General features: G+C 33.1%; 1 protein-coding gene across 3 annotated transcripts in view; it reads right to left on the bottom strand.

Moving 5' to 3' along the window:
• Window positions 1–22,984, bottom strand: part of LOC143225278 (irregular chiasm C-roughest protein-like) — a 133,520-nt gene that overhangs the window by 92,810 nt on the left and 17,726 nt on the right. For 2 of the 3 annotated variants that reach the window (XM_076454380.1, XM_076454381.1), the window contains exon 2: window positions 9,661–9,756. In XM_076454380.1, the coding sequence (XP_076310495.1) occupies window positions 9,661–9,751 (91 nt within the window). In that variant the 5' untranslated portion in view covers window positions 9,752–9,756. Of the gene's footprint in view, window positions 1–9,660; window positions 9,757–22,984 lie in introns of those variants that run through there. The other variant, XM_076454382.1, reaches the window with a different exon arrangement.

The following is a 22,984-nucleotide window of genomic DNA, read 5'->3' as shown; positions in this document are numbered from 1 at the left end:
GTTTATCGTGATGGCTGACACAAGTTCGTGGTCACCACTATCAGGGCTTATATTAATGCTCGTTGTAATTTATTAAGTTAGACATTATTCATCTACAAGATTCAAGTGAGGCATAAGTTTTAGTGGGTGAAACGCCATATTAGGCTTAAATTGTATGCTCTGTATCTTTAGTCGTCCGAATATGGATCACGTGTCATGTGTCCGTGTCTCGTTCACTTTCATCTTGTATATAATAACAAAAGTATATACTACAGTTAACATTTTCGTGAAAATGTCTAATTTAGTAGCAACACTCCCATAATCAAAATGTGTAGTGTCTTGTAAAAATGAAAGAATATATACTTTATAAATAATTACTACATAAAAATAGTAGGAGTGTATCATTAGGTGTCGCTGTAATAAAATTTTACCGCGTAAAGCATAACACGGTACATAGAAATGTTACGTAACAGTTAAAGATCCAAGGATTGTTTATTATAAGATTAACACTGTAGAAATATGCCTATACATCTCCTGGTCATCTGTGTGTCCGGAGTGAATCGAAAGTTGCGATTCACTTTAGCTTAGGAGTCTCAGGAGTTGTTGCTGCAAAAAGGACGCTCTAGCCTTTATGGCTGTAGGTGTGATATAAGAGTGACGGTTAAATATTATTCGTCCAGGCAAGATTAGTCCAATAGTTTGTGTTAGGTATCTTTGACTAGCTCTTATCGTTTCAAAATTATGGATGCATATGCGCAGATTGCTTTCTATGTGATTTTGCTCTTGGATAGGTCAGCGGTAACAATTTATGAACTTTACAACGCTAAAATCCGAGGTTCAATTCTCCGTGATGGAAAATCGCGCTGATAACCTATTGTGTAGTTTATCATTAAGAAAATACTAATAAGAACTACACCAAAATCTCTCAACAAAACAGTCAATAATATTAGTAGCTTGCATATAGAATGTTAAGGAACCAAGTGGGAACCAAGATTTAAATTTGTTTCATATGGCCTTTGACCTGTTGAAGTTTCTTTTTTCTCTCTTTATATCGATAATTTATTTTTCTGGTTATAGAATTTTTTATTCTAAGGCACAGAGTTTATAAAATATAAATATATTGCTGTGTAGTTAAATTTAAATAAATATATCAGTGATTTTTCTGGACTAATCACATAAGACGTTAGGTACTTAGAGTTATGAACAAATCTTGTAGCCGTGCGGGCGTCTTCGTGGCTGTGAGTTTAAACCTAAACCTATTCCACAACACCTGATACTTATCAAACACTTTCAGTTCAAAAGATACTTTGAATCTATTGATTTGATCAAAAGAGAAACCGCTCGACTTGTGTAGTAAAATACACCAGGCCTAGCGATGCTATCAAAACCTGGGTCAAATATTAAAACTCAATACCATTGCTCCTGTATCCCTACTCCATAGTGTAGCGATAGCAGTTTTCTAAGTGTCTACAAACAAAGGAAGAAATTCACAAACAAATTCTTAACACATAAGTGCCTCAAGTGATGACAGAACCATTCTTCAAATACTTTTTTATTTACAAAGTATAGTAGTCTACGTATACCCCGCCTTACGCATATATGACATTTCCTATTCTTTGTTTCTTTTCGCACAGTTTAATGAAGTATAAAGATCTTCCCATGGGCGTGCACACTGTACGTTTTTAATTATATATATATACACACGTCTTTGACTTCGCGGGGATGGCCGAACAGTACACTTTTTCACGTTTCATCATTTGGTATCATCTCGTTGTAAAAAAAATTGAAGTGACTGTTAGACTCGAATCATTTATTCATGTAATCTGAATCTTTAGTATAAACTATAGTTCCTCTACCAGATTTTATTGGAAGTGGTTCAATCAGGTCCTCGCAATAGTCAGAACTTTGTAGATAACGTGTGTGTAGTTGCCGTGGGGGCGTTACAAATGATAGACAATCCCAATATTCGTTGATAAAAGAGTAGCCCAAGAGTTGGCGGCTTGTGGTGATGACTAGCTGCCGTCCTTCCAGTCTTACACTGGTAAATTGGGAACGGCTAAGCAGACAGCTCTCGTATAGCTTTGGGCGAAATTCAAAACAAACCAAACTCTTTTGGGAATGGTACTATACCTTTAAATGCTGTACTCGTGTTTTTACTAAATGTACATTAAAGTACATGAGATAAAAAGCTATATTCTCATTTAACTATAGATATTGTTGAAGCAACGAATGCTATAAAACTCTTCTTAAAGTTAAATGTAAAATAAACAAAAACACTATCAAACTGAAATTCAAATAACGTTCATAAATACTTTGAACCACATTAACATTTATCGTAATATAACTTGAAATCTTCCACCTATTCGGTTTAAATATGATACTTAGTTCATGTATGTAACAGCGGAAAATATACACGGTTAGTTACTGAATCACAACAATAGAAATGTTATTTGTTAAGTTGTAAGTAAATAAATGTTGGTATATGGTTTTGTTAAGTCTTTGTTTATTAACCCAGACTATGTGGGAATGTTTAACACATAAAGATTAATTCTACATGAATGTAAATTATAATACAGATATGCATGACTGTAATGTTCATAGTTTGAGCTTGAAGCAAAATCGAGATTAATATATATATACATATAGTTCCACTTAATAACTTTAATTAAATTACATATAACTATTTAGACGGATAAAATACGTAATACTCTGAAACTACAGTCAGTTTGAATGCCATGGTTACAGTGTTTTGTGTAAGGACACATCTTATTTAAGCGTGGGAAGTTTGTTTCGAACAACACTGAGTTTACCAAATGTAGTCAAATAGTGTTTGTAAAGTTGTTTTATGTTAATTCTGGATTTGTTTCTAGCTTCAGCCTTTTGGTTGTCATCTTTAAAGCAGAAGGTCCCAACACCATAAAAACTGCTCTTTGTTCAGGTGTTTCTATTTAAAACAGAAGGTTCCAACACTCTGAAAACTACTATTTGTTCACGTGTTTGTATTTAAAACAGAAGGTTCCAACACCATAAAAACTGCTCTTTGTTCAGGTGTTTGCATTTAAAACAGAAGGTTCCAACACCATATAAACTGCTCTTTGTTCAGGTGTTTGTATTTAAAACAGAAGGTTCCATCCAACACCATAAAAACTGTTCTTTATTCAGGTGGTTGTATTTAAAACAGAAGGTTCCAACACCATAAAAATTGTTCTTAGATAAATTCAACGTTTAAAAACCAGAAATGTTTCGAGCTTAGTTATTAATATCGAATTATAAAGATTTTGTTTCTTAATTTCGTGACAAAGATGTCAATTTGTGTTTAACAGTATTCAAGCTTATGGGTAAGATTTTGTGCATGGTGGTATTTTAATGTAAATAATAACAACAACAAAAAACTTCGTCTTTAATTTTACCAAGTAGTAAGTAGTTAGTAACAAGGTAGTAACCAGTTAGTAAATAGTTAGTAACAAGGTAGTAACCAGTTAGTAAATAGTTAGTAAGTAGGTAGTAACCAAGTAGTAAGTAGGTGGTAACCAAGTAGTAATTAGGTAGTAACCAGGTAGTAAGTAGGTAGTAATAAGGTAGTAAGTAGGTAGTAACCAAGTAGTAAGTAGGTAGTAACCAAGTAGTAAGTAGGTAGTAACTAAGTATTAATTAGCCTGTAACATTGTGACTCAAACATTTTATTTAATTTGATAGTTCTACTTCAATGGGAAAATATTTCATTATGGTAAATGCTAAAGCATTTTTATGAATTACTTCGTTTAACAACATATTATTACGTTTATCAAAACAACCAAAGCATTCGTGCATTCAAAAATATATATTGTATATTCACTGTCTCACGAGTCGCAATTTTTCCGTGTTTTCATCATATACATTACATTATTGTTGTGTAGGCTTGGATTGAAGATAAATAATTTTAAAGAGAAACAAACAAGCTCATATTTTAAACAGGGCTTCAGTGACCATCTTGGACTTTATAAAATTGTAAGAAAAAAGTGGTTGACGGGAAAAGGATTAGAAATAGGTCTGAAATCTGGAATATTAACTTTGTGTTATAAATAAAACTCAGTGAGAAAACATAGGCACGATTAAAACGGTAATATTGTTTAACAATTTTAAAATATTTCCGTTGAAAAGATGAAAGGTAAGAGTTAAAAGCTTTGTCAAATATTATGTACCGCCATTATTAAGTACTGCATTGCTCTATAACTGTACAGGTTCCGTATAATAAAAAAATAAATTTTCATTTCTTTTTATGATACCTCTTAGGAAACTTCGAGTACCTTTGAACATGTAATTATGCAACTATAAGTGAGTTTATTGATCTTAATGTTGCTTCTAGGTCCTGGAGGATTGATTACATTATTGCGTATGTGATTGTTTGTCATTAGTGTGATGTTGCTTGGTAATTAACACACATCACTGACAATGGTAGTATTAATTTGTTTTTGAAATCCTTTCGTTACCCACAAATATTGTTAAAGAAAAATACTCTACAAAATAGCTATTAGTGTTATAAACAATTATGCTTAGCGCTAAGCCACAGGGGGTGACATAAAAATGGTATTCGTGACCTTCTAACTAGGAATTTACTATCAAACCAGAAACTTTTATGACCGAACTACTGAAACATACCACAGATAAGCATTTCTAGTGATTTAAGTTTGTGTTTGTAATCAGAGGAAGTGCTATGTGAAGATCACTGACATCAAACTAAACAAGTTTTATTCTGTAAAAGGATCGATGGAATGAATAATCAATATGTTGCTTACATCAACTATACTTTTCATTAACCATTAGTCTTAGGTCTGTTGTATCTTTAATATTGCATTTCTACCTAGTCTTTTAAAGATCAGAAAGAATTAGAATAGAGTATAATAACAGTATTCCAACAATACTATGTACATCACATCTATTACCAACGACGTGTTTTGATCAACGAAATCCACATTAGGCTGGCTGGAACATTGTTATGGTTGGAATATTCTTTATATAATGGAGTATTAAAGCTATGTAAAAGGCATAATACTAGTGTCGTATGAAGAGTATACAATTAATTATAATCTTCTTAAGCTTTGAGAAAGCGTTAATACCATAACAATACGTAGCTTAATTAGCTCATACTGAGTTTCGTAACGTTCCACCTGAGCATGTTGTGTTTCAGATTTGAAATATTTTTATTTCGTTATTGTAGCGACGACAAATTAGGATATTGATTATAATTATTGACTTTATGATTTATAATTAACGTATGTTAACACACACACAAGAGCTAAACAGCTGGGAAAGACTATTAGTAATTTTTATTTGGAGCTATGTGATAGCTATGTATTGCTAAATCACATGCTAAAGTTGTTGTTTTCTAATTCCAAAGCTACACAGTTAGTTAGCGGAACTCTGTTCACGTCGGGAAATCAAATCTCGAATTTCATCATTGTAACTCCGTAAATTCACCGCTACTCACCGCAACATTGAAATATTTGAAATATTATTATTTCGTTATTGTAGCGACGACAAATTAGGATATTGATTATAATTATTGACTTTATGATTTATAATTAACGTATGTTAACACACACACAAGAGCTAAACAGCTGGGAAAGACTATTAGTAATTTTTATTTGGAGCTATGTGATAGCCATGTATTGCTAAATCACATGCTAAAGTTGTTGTTTTCTAATTGCAAAGCTACACAGTTAGTTAGCGGAACTCTGTTCACGTCGGGAAATCAAATCTCGAATTTCATCATTGTAACTCCGTAAATTCACCGCTACTCACCGCAACACAATACAAACTAAGCAAAATAAATACTTAATCAATAATTGTATAATTCGAAGTGAGCCATGAAAGGTGTATAACAAGTATATCAAACTTTATATTCTATAAAAACATCTGAACAAATTGAGTATTAACGTAACCGCTAATCAGTAGGTTTGGTAAACTAGTCTTCGTAATAAATGTGATTGATTATTTGACTGAGCTGTAAAAGTTCACCGTTTTCATAACTGTAATACAAGATTCTTAAAATTAAAGTAACACAAATTATTATACTATGTTGGTTTTATGTTCCTAACTGTCTGATCTAATAAATGGTTATGTTTTTATTTTGCTACTAAAAAGCGTTTTTTTTTATCTTTTAACTTAGTGACTACACAAGAGGTGATGTGCCTTGCACACCTAACAAGTATCTACGTCAGTGATGTCGAGAAACCCACTTGTTGAGAAAACATTATACGCACACACCTAGACAGAAAGCAAAATCAACCAACTACAGTAAATACAGCTCACGAATCAAAAAACCACGAAACCATATACTGCTGTATACCATATATTCCTGACATCAGCAAACAAATAACCAACATTTGGCAAAAATTAGTAACAAAATATGACATTCCAGTTAATACCAAATTTATTCAAAAACCCGGCACAAAACTGAGGTCTATACTATGTAAAAACTACACTGACAAACACCACACCAACATTATTTATAAAATACAATGTGATAACTGCCACGACTTCTATATTGGAGAAACAAGTAGAAAAATGGAAACCAGATTCAAAGAACATAAAAAGTCACCTTCACACGTTTTCGAACACTGCAAGTCAAATAAACACAACATAACCATCGAAAACACTCAAATACTAAATAAAGAAACAAACATAAACAAACGCAAAATCAAAGAAGCCTTACTTATACAACAACTTAAACCCAAAATAAACCAATATAAAGGAACGCCTTTATACCTATATTAATATAATAAATAAATAAAATTATATATTCAAACATCTAATACCGCCCTCTACATTTCGACACACAGTTACACAACCCCTTTCAAACATGTGGTCAGCTTCCGGTCAGTTACCTCTTTCTTTGTGAACCTGACGATGACCGAAGAAGGTCGAAACGTTGTTCGCTCTTCTATGTAAAATATTTTCTCAACCCAAACGAGCCGTTTTTGCATATAAAGTACCTACGTCATTTTAATTCAATGTTACCCCAGGAGATCATCTCATAAAAGCAAAAAAAAAAAAGGTATTTTTTGTGACTGTTATTTTTTTTGCCATCTTTTAAAATCATATTAAATGATGGAACTCTCTGGGGCAGAGAGTGAAACATATCATTCAACGATGGGCAAAACACCTGTTTTTCGCTTTTGCAGATGTTGTCGTTATTACAATGCAAAACTGATAAGCATTAGTAGCTATAGTGCACCTTTACTTCGGTTCCATAGGGTGGAAAATTCATTACAACCTGGATTATTACTTTTAGCTTTATTTTATTGAAATAGGTTGCATGTGAAAATTCAAACAAAGTGTGGTTTGGTTTGTTTTGAGTTTCGCACAAAGCTTCACAAGGACTATTTGCACTAGCAGTCCCTAATTTAGCAGTGTGAGACTAAAGGGAAGGCAGATTGGGATACTCCTTTATGAAATAATGGTGGGATTGACTGTCCATTATAACTGAGAGGGCGAGCATGTTTGGTGTGACGGGGATTCGAACCCGGAACCCTCCGAATACGAGTCGAGCGCCTCAACCACCTGGCCATGTCGGGCTCAAACAAATGGTGATATGAATATGCAAATATATCTTATAGGAATGTAGTTAATAAAAAAAGTTTAACAGATGAATGAAGAAAAAACACCTTGTTAGGATTTGGAAACTAAAATTGGCAAAATAATTATTAATTAAAAACATTTATTGTGTGTTAACATTCATCTAAAATATTTTTAAATTATCTGGAACACATAGAAGCATACATATGCATGTACGTATACACCGTGTTTAAATAAATTAAAAAGTAGTAGCAGAGTAGTGAAAGTTGAAAAAACTCATCTTTAGAAATAGGTTTACATTTTACTTCAGATTTTACTCAGTGAAAAATATTTATTTTAACTCGAATTCACTTTTATTGGTATTAATCAAAAGCTCCTTTGTTTTTAATCTACTTATTAAATACACATCTCTGACTCGTAGACAAGGTGTTAAGAAATTGGGGTTTAGAAGTAATTTTAATTAGGATCTAAGTGTTTTATTTTGAAATACGGAATCTTTATTGACAAATGAGTTAAATGATCTGATCAGAAATCGGTGGCAAGGCATTTCCTGATGTCTAGGCCACTCGTATCGCAGTCTGCAGGCCGGAGGATCGAAACCCGTTACTTAGCGTGTTCGGGCAAAATATTATAATGTGAAAGTTAATCCCTTTATTTTGTTGGTTAAAATAACTTAAAAGGTTGTGTAGTGGGTGATGCTTAATAGCTACTTTCCTTCAATTTTATTACTTGAAAATTAGACAGGTAGTGCGGATAGTTCTCGAAAAGTTTTGCATACAATTCAACAAAAACAAGCAAGAAAGAAATTACTAGGATTCAGATGTATAGCTGTCCCTAATATTGAGTTACTTGTCAAAGCAAACACAATCAGGCAGCAGCGTCTGCTCTTTGAACCAAAAAGAGAAACTGACAGTCACTTTTATAAAGCGTGTACGGCTGAAAAACATCATATTCAGTGGCACAACTTTTAAAACTTCCAAATTTACGATCCGTGTTCCAACTAACAAACCATTTGGCTCTTTTTAAATAAAATTTTAAAAGATCGTATTTGATTCACTTTGATGTAGGGATAATAGGAAGTAGCCATCTTGTGGTTAACCGCATTCCTTCTTTTGCAGGTTTACTTCGAAAACATAGCTATTGAATAAAGCAATCACACATATATAAGTCATCATCAATTTAGATTTCCAATAATTTATATCATACTCATTGGAAATTCCCTTATGTAAACATTACATTTGTTGAGTTCATCACTGATAACATTTGAAGGGAAGTAACCACCCTTTTCTTTATTCTACAAACACAATAAGTAGCTACGTTCATAGTGGCTTCTCTTCAATTATTTTCAGATTTGTTTACGCCTTTTTCCATATTGGGCACCAATCTGTTACGTTACACAGCAAAGTAAAAATGTATGCACGTTGATGAAGAAATACGAGTTTGAGGTAGTAAAGTCTGTTAAAAAAGAAAAAGGAGGGCTAGTATAACGTGAGTTTTATTGTAGAGGATTAGGACGGTCTGTAGGAGGGTAATTTTATTGTAGAGGATTAGAAAGGTCTGTAGGAGGGTAATTCTATTGTAGAGGATTAGGAAGGTCTGTAGGAGGGTAATTCTACTGTAGAGAATTATAAAGGTTTGAAGGAAGTGGGTTCTATTGTATAGGTATAGAAAGGTCTGAAGTAGGTAGGTTCTGTTGTGGAGGATTAGGCAGGTTTGTAGGGCGGTAGTCATATTGTAGAGGATGAGAAAACTCTGAAGTAGGTTAGTTCTATTGTATAGAATTGGAAGACCTGAAGTAGTTTGGTTATGTTGTAGGAGATTAGGAAGGTCTGAGGGAGATGGGCTCAATTGTAGGGGATAAAAGAAGTTTCAAGGAGGCTAGGTCTAATGTAGACAATAAGAAACAACTGAAGATTGTAGGGTTTGTTGAAAATTATTAATTTTATTTTATTATTTCTCTAACTATTAGAAAATTTATGAAATATTTTAAAAGTATACTCATTTACCTGCTCTATAACAATAAAATATTATTTTACACAGCTATCTTTGTGTATACATGCATATATATTTGAAATCATGTCTCGTGAAATACATTTTAATCGCTATATAATTCACATAACTTACCAGTAGTTGAGAAGACAAATTGAAATGATGAAACGATTGTAATTGTTCCAAGTATCCAACGTTTATATTCTTGTGTACTCATCATTTTCATCCTCTCTGCAAGAAGGATTTAGATAAATATCTCACAATTATAAACACGAGTTAGATAAATATCATAAAATTAAAAAGTAATATATATATGTATATATTTTAATACAACCATTGTTACTGAAAATGTATTATCAAACACATAAATTAATAAATTGAATCGAAAATGAAGAGTGAACATTACATTTCAGCATTGTAATTCAGTGATCTTACCGTTGACCCATCGAAGGGCTCCGAGGAAAATAAGAAGAGATCTCATTTAATCACAACACAGCAAGGTGCACTGTGTTATTAACAGGAGTGATAGTTTAGCGATTTTGCACTTTCGGTATTTCGAACTGTGTTAATTCAAACTATTACATATTTTCATAAGATATGCTCTATCGAAGTCTTACTTTACGAACTAAATTTAAAAGCAATCTGTTAAAAATACCTAAGATATAAGATTTCCAATTTTGATTGAGTTTCTTCCTTTTTTCTTTCTTTCACACGAAAAGCACAGAAATTTTATTTCATGTAATAACTTTTTTAACTTTGATAGAGTTTTGTTCAAAGTTGGTGCACTGGTAGATCTTTTTAACCTACAATTGAAAGTCTCATTTGGTGTAAATAAAACTAAATATATAAATTTGTTCAATAAAAACTGCTCAAATGTGACCATAATTTGACGAACGATTATTCAAAAAGTCACGTGAAGTGTTGATCTGAAAAATTTATTACAGCCTCACCAAAAAGTAGAAGTGGATCATTTTTAGTTTTTTGTCATTGGAATAAAAGACGGCTAATTTAGACCACCAAAAATATTAGGTGAGAAGACGTGAAGAAACACAAGTACTGGTTAGACTCACAGATTAGCAGTTTCTAGTTCAAGTTTTCAAAAGACTCTTACGGATGGATGGTTATTATTATTATTCATTATCAAATTTTCTACGTAAATTTACTAAATTTGATGAAATTATCCTAATTAATTTATTCAAAAGCATTTATCATCACCTGATTTAGCTTGAACAATTAGCATAAATATTAATGCTTGATATGGCCGATTGCATGGGGTTGATGACAAGAAACTGTTAATCTAAAGTCCATGACATTATTATAAAGGAAACTATTAACACTGTTTTATAGAAGAAAACTGTCACCGCCTAAGGTATTTTTCATTAGATTACGCTTTACACGAAAGAGATTTGTTAACAAAATTTTCTTGCACTTGCTTGATAAGGTCAGTAGTTTACAAATGATCCGCCATTAGAAATCTTCATTGTTATAGAGCTGAAAGATAATTATATATATAAATCTAATCACTAACGCATTTTAACGGTAGCAAAACAATACTTTACATTTACCAAAGAATATTTAAAGTCTTTTGTTCAGTTTCTTGATTATTATAAATGTAAGAGTAGAATTATGCCTTAATTATCAACTGCTATACGCAGAATATCTGTAATTAGTTCTCTCGTTCATCACACAATATAATATTACAATAGTATTTATTATATTTTTTAAAGACTAACATAGTCAAAATTGCTGTGACAGACTGTTTTTCTTATTGCTTAAGTATTGTTCCTTTTATTGTTGTGTATTCTATATTTAACACTTACATGCAGTGCTATATTTAGTAGATCAAATCACGACGTCACAACACATCATCTCATGGGGAACTAGTTCCTGGACTTCCTCCTAACAGTTACTCGTCGACATTATGTCTTATGACAAAAGAGCTTACATTTTCGTTAATGACAGTCAGCAGAAAGAGATAATGTGCTATCTAATGTGAGGGAGGCAGCTATGTGTTATTTGCTCGATAGACGTGTAATATTTATACTCTGAGGACATCACGAAAAAGATAAAAGGGTTGCAATAGACAGCGACAAACCAAACATATGACTAGAAACAAGTTATACCGAAAGGAATATTTCTTAATAACTACCTCGTGACTCTCTCTCGTGACATAGCAGTACGTTTGTGGATTTGAAACCCCAGAAACCAGGTTTCGATAATCGTGGTGGGCAGAGCACAGATAGCCCGTTCAAACGAATTCTATCTCTCTCCGTCAGGGTAATTATTCACTGAGTAGGTCAATAACTAAATAAACAAGAAATTGAAAGCTCACAAACAATGAAGTAAACGACCCAAATAACATAGACAAACAGAATTCAGAATAAAACAAAGGACTCAGATCAGAGTCAGAATTGAGTGAACAGCTTAGAAAAACAGTGTTGAGCAAACAAGCGTGTATAGCAGAATAAATGAATCAGAGTTAAAATGAACTGTTGATTAAATGCTCAAGATATGCAAACACATTTCAGTGAATAGCTAAGAAACGTGAATAATTTAGCATATAATCTTCAGTTAATATTCATTTTTGAAATTGAGTGAACACGGAGCTCTGGATAAATGACTCAGATTAAATAGTTTTAATGCCTTGTACGCAAGTAAGGGGTACGTTTTGAAAAAAAAAGCGATTTTTGGTTGAAATGCTATATTACAAACACCTCAGAATTCTTAATAATAGACGATATGTTGAAGATAACCATCTACTTTCAGGAGAAATATGAAACAAGTGAATATTTATTGGTCATTCAATTTTTATAATTGTCTTCGATCGACTGTACACACTAGCAGGCATATAGACTAAAATTAAGCTAATCAATCTGTATAAATTTCGTCGAACTTATTTTTATCCTTTATAAGTTTGGGTATAAAGGATGTTTCCCCTTTTATAAGTGGGGAATATTGTTATACAATTTCTTCGTTCTAGGTTTTTTTTTTAGACCTACATTTATTTTTTGAAAGTTAATAAAGGTTTAAAACAGTACAACGTTGGATTCAGGCTTAAAATAAGAAAAGTAAAACCCTAAGAAAGGATAAATGTATTTTGTTGTTGTGAATAATGTGTGCTTAATAATGAAGGTTTTACGCTATGGATCGAACCACGAACCCTGATATTATTATTTCGCAAGCTACAGTTTAACAACTGGAAATTAGGAGACTCGTTAAAATAGATATATAAGTAAGGTTTATAAAAGAAACAAGTATCAAACACGATAACATGGCTTCCTCAGATTATAACATTTCATCCCGCTAATGTTGCATCATTTCATCATGTTGATGTGATATTTTCGCGCCCCTTGCCAGTACAGTGGTAAGTATACGGATTTACAAGGCTAAAATTAGGGGTTCGATTCCCATTGGTGGGCTCAGCAGATAGCCCGATGTGGCTTTGCTATAAGAAAAACACACACAGTGATATTTTCGCATCAGAACGTTTCATTCCTTTCAAGTGGTATCCATTCATCACGTTGACATGGTTTCTTCACATTAGAACGTTTCATTCCGTTAATAAAAATGGTATCTTTTCACTCAGTGACGTGAAATCCACAAATTAGAAAGTTCGATCACGTTAACATGGCATCCTTTTATCATGTTGACCTGAGATACATTTCTACTTCTTATCATAATTTTTCTTCTTCGTTTGATCTTAATCCAACTTTAATTGGGTATTTTCTATTAGCCAAGAAGGTTTACACTTGGGATTTTGGCCCTGATAGCAACCTTATGGGGTTAGCATGTTCGGTGATGAGGATTCGAGCCTGCGACCAACAGTTGTGAATTGAGCACCCTAATCATTAGGCTATGCCACACCTTTGCACAGTTTTATGCCATGAAGTATTTAAGCTATATGCAGAGGAATGGAAACACGAGACCGTGATTTCTAGTTATGAAATAATAGTAATTAATTTTAAAATGAAAATTCCTGATAAGTTATCAAACTTTCGTTGTTTCTACTTCATGAAAGTTGCCAGATGAAAGATTTACAGGTTTAGTTATGATTTTATGTGAGTTTATAAGTATCCAGTATAACACATTTTATTTTTAACTGTAATGTGCGTGCTTCAGTCTCTTTAACACGTTCACTCTTTACCAAGCTTACAAGTGAATGCAATTAAGCTTACCGCAAGCATTTCCACAACCGTTAGCATATGTGACCTTTATTGCACGCACCACACTATGTGCACTCGTGACACGCACTGCTATTCAGATTCACGTTTAGTTCACGGATATAAATGTGTTTGGCGTTTTAAGTTAGTGTTACGGACAGAATATAATTCCAAGTAAACATCACACTGATTTTGTTGCTTTTGCTTTGCTAATTAATAGTAATCTAATGACTGGAAATATTTTCCATTATCAGGATATGAAAATTGTAGATAAATTAGGCGTAATGAACATCCCGTTTTTACGCTACGTATCACTTCAGTTACAATTCCCTCGAATCCAGTAGAAATATTTGTTCTGAAAACCAGTGATGCTTACAGAATAAAATTTATTTAAAATTAAAATAAATATGAATTCAAATGTTATAGTAATTCATAGGAAAGACGTGCATGAGATATTTGATACAGAAAACTTGAACAGTGACTTCTAAGCTAATATTAATGATTTATTATGCTGGATGTAGCAGCGCCAACGTTTTCATACAAAATGTTTTTATAAATCGTTGGTATATTACTGAAAGGTACTTTGTTAATAATTAACGAATTTATGTTTCTGATATGTTTGATATTTGAAGAATACTTTTTTTTTTTATCTTGCACGAACACAATCTCCGAAGATGTAAGTTGGTAGAATTACAGATTTTATTGTATTCCTACTCCTAGGAAGTAACTTGGGGTATTTATAGAAGATAATATGGTGTTACACTCCTCGGATGTAACGTGGGAGACTTGTAGAAGATGGTAGCGTGTTTCCACTACTAGTCGGTAATTTGGGGGGGACTGTAGTGTTCGCACTCGTGGGTAAGTGTGTCCCAACTCCCACGAGGTAACGACATGTATGGTAAATTAATTTTATACCCGTTAAAAAATATAACCAAATCTGATTATATCTAGGTGGTTCGAATACAAACAAGATTATTTGTTACTTGACAAAGAAAATTAAATAAAACTACAATCTGACTCTGAGTAGAATACAAAATATTACAGTTGTAATGTGAACTTTTTAAACTTTTGTTGTACATTAGCTTATAAGTTCAAGGGTTTTATGTAACATATTTTTTTTCACCTTTAGGATTTATCGAGTTATTACAGAGTAAAACAAACTCCAAGTACACTTGCATAGCACCGTAAAAGGTTTAAGACCTGAATATGAAATGCGTTTTCTAAATATTTGTAGCTCTTCTCACCTTTGTGGCTGATTTAATTTATTTTACCTTTCAAATAATCTTTACAGATGGCAATCTATAAAAGATAAAAATCAGACGTCTTAAAGACAATACCAATGGAATAAATAAAGTAATTAGAGGTTTGGTACGATAATGTTATTGATACGGTATTCCCCGTTTTTGTTCCTTGGGAATTCTGTGTGATATTACTTTAAGTGGTATCCAACACATTTCGCATCATAAGACATACAGCCGAATTCAATTACAAAAAAGTCGTTGATACACAGTCTGTATTAGACAAGGTATTTTTATTTAAGGAACGAATAAATCTTGTATTATCCGTGAGAAATAAAGGACATGTTAATGTTTAATACAGCAAAACTATAATGTTCTTACACTGTTTCGCGGGTTATTGAACATATGCTTTTTAATCCACAAAATCTAAAAAAAATATTCATGAAGTAGTCTCACTTATATCAGAAAATAAGAAAATAAAAGTATGTAATAACAAGTTACACAGTAGTTAAAAGTCTTATGAAATAATTTCAACTTTAATCCAGGATACAGCTAAGTAAGCAACGTTTGAAATAGCAGCACCTTCAAATTTTAGAAACATTTAAGTAAAATTTGAGACAGTGTCTCACGAGGTAATGTAACTGTTTCACTTTAAAATTGAGGAGATGTAAATATTTCCTTGGTGTTCCTTTAATTCGTAAGTACACATAAAGCTATACAAGGACTATCTACGCTGGCCAACCCTGATTTTTAACTGACAGACTAAGGGCAGCTCAGTTGTTCTATTGCGCTGTTATGCTATACAAATCGAATAGTGGGATTTAACCATCATTTTTATATCGCATCATTATCTTCAAAGTGAAAGCGCGCTTTTTGTTGCAGTAGGACGTGAAACATAAACTATCGAATTCATAGTTTGGTATGTTAATCATTAGGAAAGGCCCGATCGACTTCACTCTAAATAAAGAAAGAATAAAACAAACTAGTTTGAAAAGATTGTGGAAGTTAATAATAAACTTAGTTGCATGAAAATGTACACTAGATGAGTATGAATATATATGTCGAAAAACGAAATATTTGAACAGCACTATATAAGAGCAAGTGAAAATTTACGTAAAAAGATTTTAAGTTTTATATACAAATGTACATGAACATTTGTATATAAATATATTTCATGAAAGTTTTCTTAGAACATGAAACGGTCTAACTGGCAAGTGGAATTACTTGAAGAGACTTATATACAGTGTCATTAATTTTATTCAAAAAACGAGGGCTTACATTAATAAATGAACTAGAAATTAAAATAATTTTACGTTTTCGAGGGTGAAACAAGATATTAACCTATTTTTAGCTAAAGTCTCTTCCTTGTGAGTTTTTTTTTTCCTTTTTGCTCGCCAGTTACTCACTGACACGGCTAGTATTACAATCCCATCTGTACTACTTGTTTCATGTTTTGAATGTCAAAGGTCACCTGAGTAACGTTTTTAGCCGCTTCATGCGTCGCACTTTGACCTGTTATGACTACGTAATATGTACTCTCCACAACAGAGAAAATCTTTAGGTGGTACGAAGAAATTGCATCTGGATATACTTCACTAGCGTAGTGTTTCCGGACTTTATTACACAAAGCTATAAAATATATTTAAAGAAGAGACACGACGGTCATAATTATTATGTCCAGCAAAATATTTCTTACGTAACGAGAAACTTACTTATTTTATGAATTTAAGAGCTCTCGTTACATTATTAGGATATTAAACTGATAAGGATTCGGTGTACGGCAGTGTCGTGCACTTCCTGCATTTCTCTGTCATGTGCTCATATACTTTAGTTAGTTGGTTAGGAAACATTGCTTTCTTCTTGTGCAGTTCCTACTTAAACGTACAAAAAAAAATGTTATTTGTAACGAATATAATTAAAAACCACTGAAAGATCGCCCTAAATCTTGGGAAGTGTGTTAATAATTATCTTTAGTTATAAGGACGGTAAATAAAACAGAATAATCTTTTACTACCGAGTTAGATCTAGGTACCAACTTATAGTCAATTACATGATGCTTTTTATTATGTTATGGTGATAATTTTCAAGAAAGGTAAAAGACAATCACTTTAAAAGAAAAAATACAATAATATAAACCTTACTTTAGGGAGAGGTTACATTTTGTACACGTAGTATTGAAAACCTTCACTCTTTATTAATGTCCCTCCCGCTCAGTACGTCTTCGGATTTTTACTGCTAGAAAACAGGTTTCGATAGCTGTAGAAGGCGGAGCACAGATAGCCCATTGTGTTGCTTTGTGCTTAACTGCAAACAAACGCTTTCAATCTTTATAAAAAAATGCAACGAATAATTTTAAAAAAGCGAAGCTAGAAATAAGTGCCGACCAATCAATGACACCATATGAATCTATATCATTCACCATAGTTGTAAACAAAATCTCCATACAACCGTATCTCATTTGATGCTTTTTTATTTATTTCCAAGTTAAATAGCAACTTTACCAATAAGTATACTTGAACCTTACTAATTTTCTTACGCGGTTTTTAGAGATATCTTCATACAGAATCAGGGCAGTTTCTTAAAGTTAACTGATTATTTAATTACCTTTGTCTGAAGCTAAGCACATAGTTACACAATGAACTATCTGTGCTCTGTCCAACACAGGTATCGAAACCCGGTTTCTAGTGTTGTAAGTACGCAGACATACTGCTATGTCACTGGGAGTAATTACCTTTGTACAACGAACTGCAGGCAACGTATTGTTATTTCAAATACTTAATCTGAAATTCTATCAACAGCAACTATATCGTGATCACTAGACTGTAGCTCTGGTATGTCCAATCTTGTGATGCTTTTGTTTCGGAGGGTCAGCGATAAGATGATGACACTAAAAGCTTAGGTTCGATTTCCGAGATGAGTACAAGACAGATAAAATGTAAATGACTATTTTGTTACATTAGGTAGATGTTCGTGATAACGAGAAACACACTTGGAGTAAAAATACATTTTTATGTAGATGTTGTACTAAGCGGTTTGGTTTTTAACGCTAAAATATCTAGTTTTTCGGTTTCCACTGTAAGGAGAGCACTATCTGCGCCCATTTTAAAGCTTTCCATTCAAATAGAAGAAACACAAAAGATGTATATTTGTACTTTTGTTTCACTAGAGTAACACTGCGCTGCATTGTGTAATAACATTGCTTGAAAGTTCAACCTTCTCATAAAAGAATAGAATTAGTTTCATCCTTAATTTTGCTTCAGATGAGTGATAATATTATTTCTTTATATTGAATAGTTATTTTAATATTACATGTACTGTAATTTTGTCCAGCAACTACTATAAATGAATTTTAAAGACAACAAATGCCAGAATAGTTAAAACAGTGAATGCCCTTTTCCATCTAAGATAAAATGATTGGAGAAAATTTTGAAACTGGAGAATCTTTCTAAGGTCAAGCGTTTAGAGAAAACTTTGAAAAAAAGAGAGTTTTTGTGTGGTTAAGTGTTTATAAAATACTTAGAGGATTTTTTTAAACTTGACATTTTACCGTCTCAAGTCTACTAGGTGTACATTTACTGTTTCTAGGTAAACAAAAACAAATAAAACCTCTCTCAAAATATCTAGATCCTCTATCATTCTTACATTGGAACTTCATATTTATGGACTTAACGTCTTCCACTTTCGTCAGTGTGAGCTTTTACAAATCAAACAAATATTTGTTTCATGCTATTTTCATGATTCTAACTAACATGAAATAACAAAGTAATGGAAGATTTTTTTTTCTTTTTGAATTTCGCTCAAAGCTAATACATAAATGAGGGCTATCCGCACTAGCCGTCCCTAATTTACTAGTGTAAAAATAGAGAGAAGGCAGCTAGTAATCACCAACCCACCTCTAACTCTTGGGCTACTATTTTACCAATTAATAGTGGGATTGACTGTCACGTTATATCGCCCCCACGGCTGAAAGGGCGAGTATGTTTGGTGTGACGGGGATTCGAACTCGCGACCCTTAGATTAATGGAAAAGTTAAAACTTATTTGCCGTTGTTTAACTCTGTTCAACATGTGCAAACATATATTTGCAAGAAAACATGTGCAAAGATATATTTGCACATGTCTTCTTCTCTTCGTATAAGGTGCATATCAGTAGATTGTTTGTTTGTTTGTTGTTGTTTTTTAATTTCACACAAAGCTACTCGAGGGCTATCTGTGCTAGCCGTCCCTAATATAGCATTGTAAGACTAGAGGGAAGGCAGCTAGTCATCACCACCCACCACCAACTCTTGGGTTACTCTTTTACCAACGAATAGTGGAATTGACCGTAACATTATAACGCCCCCATGACTGAAAGAGCGAGCATGTTCGGTGCGACGGGGGTGCGTTCCCGCGCCCCTCAGGTTACGAGTCGCACGCCTTAACACGCTTGGCCATGCCGGGTTCCCTATCAGTAGAGAAATAATGGTATAGTATAAATAACATGATGGTTCTGACGTGATCAAGTGATAAACACACTGAATTATTAATTCGAGATTCAATGGTTCGCGTGCTGTTGCCTCAAAATCATGTTCAACGAGTTGGGGGACCGTGAGTGCGTTATAACAGTGACAGCCAAATCCAAAAGTTGAACGTTGGTGCTGTCCAATAGTTGACATCTCTCTACCGTGTCAGTTCAGAATTACAGAAAGCTGTACTGCCTCGCCAGTTCTTCTTAATATTACTCCAGTTTTTTCAAATAAAAAAACAATCATTAGTGTTAAAAGCAAGTGAACAAATACTATTGATTGATTAACCCTTACTGTAATTCCGATTTGTTAGTGACTTAAATAAAAATTGTAATAATTACATATCACTTACTTAATCTAGTTCACACGACTCTCCTAAAACTGTGACACTTATCGTTTCCTAGTCCTTTTCGTGAGTCCTTGTATTTAGCGAAAGACTATTAGCACTGGTGGTAGAACATATGGACCCCTATGCGCGTGAGGTCATGCATTTATTACCAGTAAGCCGAAAAGTAAACACCAAGAGACAATCTAACAGTAACATTATAGTTCCTGTTATTGGTGTTTGTGATCAAGCATTTGGAATGACAATCAGCTGTGGGGCAGTTAGTTGTACAAACAACCAGACGTAGAATCCGGAGTTATCGTTTCATAGGTTTCCAAAAGATTCAGTAAGCAGAGTTATGGCTGCCACAGTAAAAGGTACAGACTCGACAAAGTTTGAAAACCATCGTTGTGTCGTTGACTTTGTAGTTGCCATTTTATATTTGGTTAGCACTACCTGTATACACAACTATATTGTAGAGATATTGATAAAATCTATAGCTTGTAAATATTTAGTGCTTTTCGTAATCTAAATATTACAATACAGGTCCGTACAAGAAGTGCTAGGTTGAACAAAAGAAGCAAACAAATCACTTTTATGTTATTAGAATTCTTACTTTGTACCTGAAAGTTAGGCCGTGGGGGAGTTATAATGGTACGGTCAATCCCACTAGCCAAAGAGATGGCGGTGGGTGGTGATGACTAGCTGCCTTCCCTCTAGTCTTACACTGCTAAATTAGGGACAGCTAGCGCAGATAGCCCTCGAGTAGCTTTGCGCGAAATTAAAAAAAAAAGAATACTTTTTACGGGGCCGTACATATCGTAGTGGTTATTATGCTCAAAGTAGGGATCGGGTGTTCATAGTTTTTAATATCTTACAGCAAAAAATATGTCCATTGTTGTTGTTGACTAGTGTTTCTTCTCTCTAGTCTACAGGTTCAAAATTAGGCACAACTATGCACATTTTGATATTAGTAGGGCTTTGCCCGAAAAATATAAAACAAAACAATATGCATTTCTAATTAAACACATCAGCTGATTATGTCTATCATATACAAATATTTATGAGTTCGCGAATCGTTTTAACTGTTAAAGTATAAAGTAAAAATGTTATCGCGTAATCAAGTATGTGTCACTTAGGTTAGTCCAACGTTAACACAAAATAGTTCTCATACCACTTCAAAAAAAAACAAAACAACTTTATGTATATCTCTCACGTCAATATGAAACAGACCAACGTCAAGTGCATCTCAAATGTTTGTCTGAAAAAACAAGCTTCAAAGTCATTTCTCTTGTCAATCCAAAACATACTTCAAGTGTATTTCTCTCATTAGTCTAAAACAGACATAAATTTCAAGTGAACCTCTCATTTAAGTCTAAAAAAAGTACAAACTTCAAGTATATCTCTAATGTTAGTCTAAAAAAAGGGACAACTTCAAGTGTATCTCTAATGTTAGTCTAAAAAAAAGGAACAACTTCAAGTGTATCTTTAATGTTAGTCTAAAAGAAAGGACAACTTCAAGTGTATCTCTAATGTTAGTCTAAAAAAAAGGGACAACTTCAAGTGTATCTCTAATGTTAGTTTAAAAAAAAGGGACAACTTTAAGTGTATCTCCCATGTCAACCTAAAACATATACAAACTCTAAGAGTATATCTCACGTCGGTCTAAACTTCAGTACGAATTTATATCTTTCGGACAGTCCAAATTTAAGTACACACTCGTGTCTTTTAGGTCAGTCTAAACTTAAACACAAACCTGTATTTATCAGATCACAAAACATCGGGCATATAACAATGACGCAAAATGTTTCTGCGACTTAAGAAACTGATAGAATCTTCTAAGTTATACAAAAAGGACTTTGTAGTAAACCGATTCCAGTATCATTATTATGACATTCATTCCAGAAAAGGGAAAATTGAATCACTTTTGTAATACCCAGTGAAAACAAAAGAATAACTGTAATAGTAATGTTAGGATTTATCAAATGAATAAAAACTGTGGTAATAACATGATCATTTAGCAAGGAAAATAAATCCTGTGATAGTACCATGATCTTTTGTTAGGGGGAATAAAATTTGTGCTAATAATAAGATGATTTCTCAAAGAATGTACCATTATGGCAACCCCACATTGATTTCCCAACTAGATGAATCCTGTGGGAACAGTTTAAGGACATCAAGCAATGTTTGAGCTGCTTGGATAAAATACCTTTATGGATTACATAGTTTTTTTCTTTATTTCGAATAATTGATTGTTGATTCTTTTACAAAGCTACTCAAGGTTTATCTGTGTTATCCGCTTATAATTTTGAAACCATAGACTGCAGACTCCTCCCTCCCTCCTAGTGACACAGCGACCAAAGAAGATCGAAACGTTGTTCTCTACTTTATTTTAATAAAAGTTTTAATAACCATACCAGTATACATTTTTAAGTCAGAATTTATTTGTAGTTATGAATAATTATAGTTCCCATAGAACATGATGAAATTCTTGAAAGTCGTGAAGTATTTTTGTTCCGATCGATGGATTATATGAAGTACAACTCCCTGAGGCTGAGAGACTTCCTTTGGTAAATACGCTGTGTAACGAACGGTGCTGTATTTATATGTCCTCTTCTTTTGGACCTCTGCCAGAACATAAAGAGTTTAATCACTGCCTGTTTAAAATTACTAAAATTTGTTTGTGTGAGTAACGCCCTTGATCGATAAAGAAAGATGCTTATGGTAAATAGGGGCATTTTCTTTCTCAGAAGCCAGACTAAATGTGTGTGTACCGTTTCGAGAAGTTCTTTCAACCTGTTTAATTTTCTTAAACTTCACGCCCCAAGAGCCCGCACGTTATATTATTGTAAAACAAAACACAAATCTACAGAATGCCGTGTATGTTTAGTTACACTGCTTGTCAGTATCGTGTATGTTGAGTTATAAAACTTGATATTGTGAAGCGTATTGAGTTACGCTACTTATTAGTTTTAAGTGTATTAAGTTACGATGCTTGTTTTTGTAACTGTGGAGTTACATTGTTTAATGTAAAGTATATTAAGCTACACTGCTTGTTAAAGTGAAGCTTACCGAGTTATACCGCTTATTAAAGAGAAATATATTGAATAACACATCCCGATAATGTGAAGTATATTGAGTTAGATCGATTATTAATCCTATATCCAAATTGCTTCACAAGTAATAACTCTTCGTGACATATCATATATATATTATGTTTGGCGTTCTGATA

This window comes from Tachypleus tridentatus, chromosome 9 (assembly GCF_004210375.1).
Source record: "Tachypleus tridentatus isolate NWPU-2018 chromosome 9, ASM421037v1, whole genome shotgun sequence".
NCBI classification, from domain to species: Eukaryota; Metazoa; Arthropoda; class Merostomata; order Xiphosura; family Limulidae; genus Tachypleus; species Tachypleus tridentatus.
This window is presented reverse-complemented; position numbering and strand designations above follow the sequence as displayed.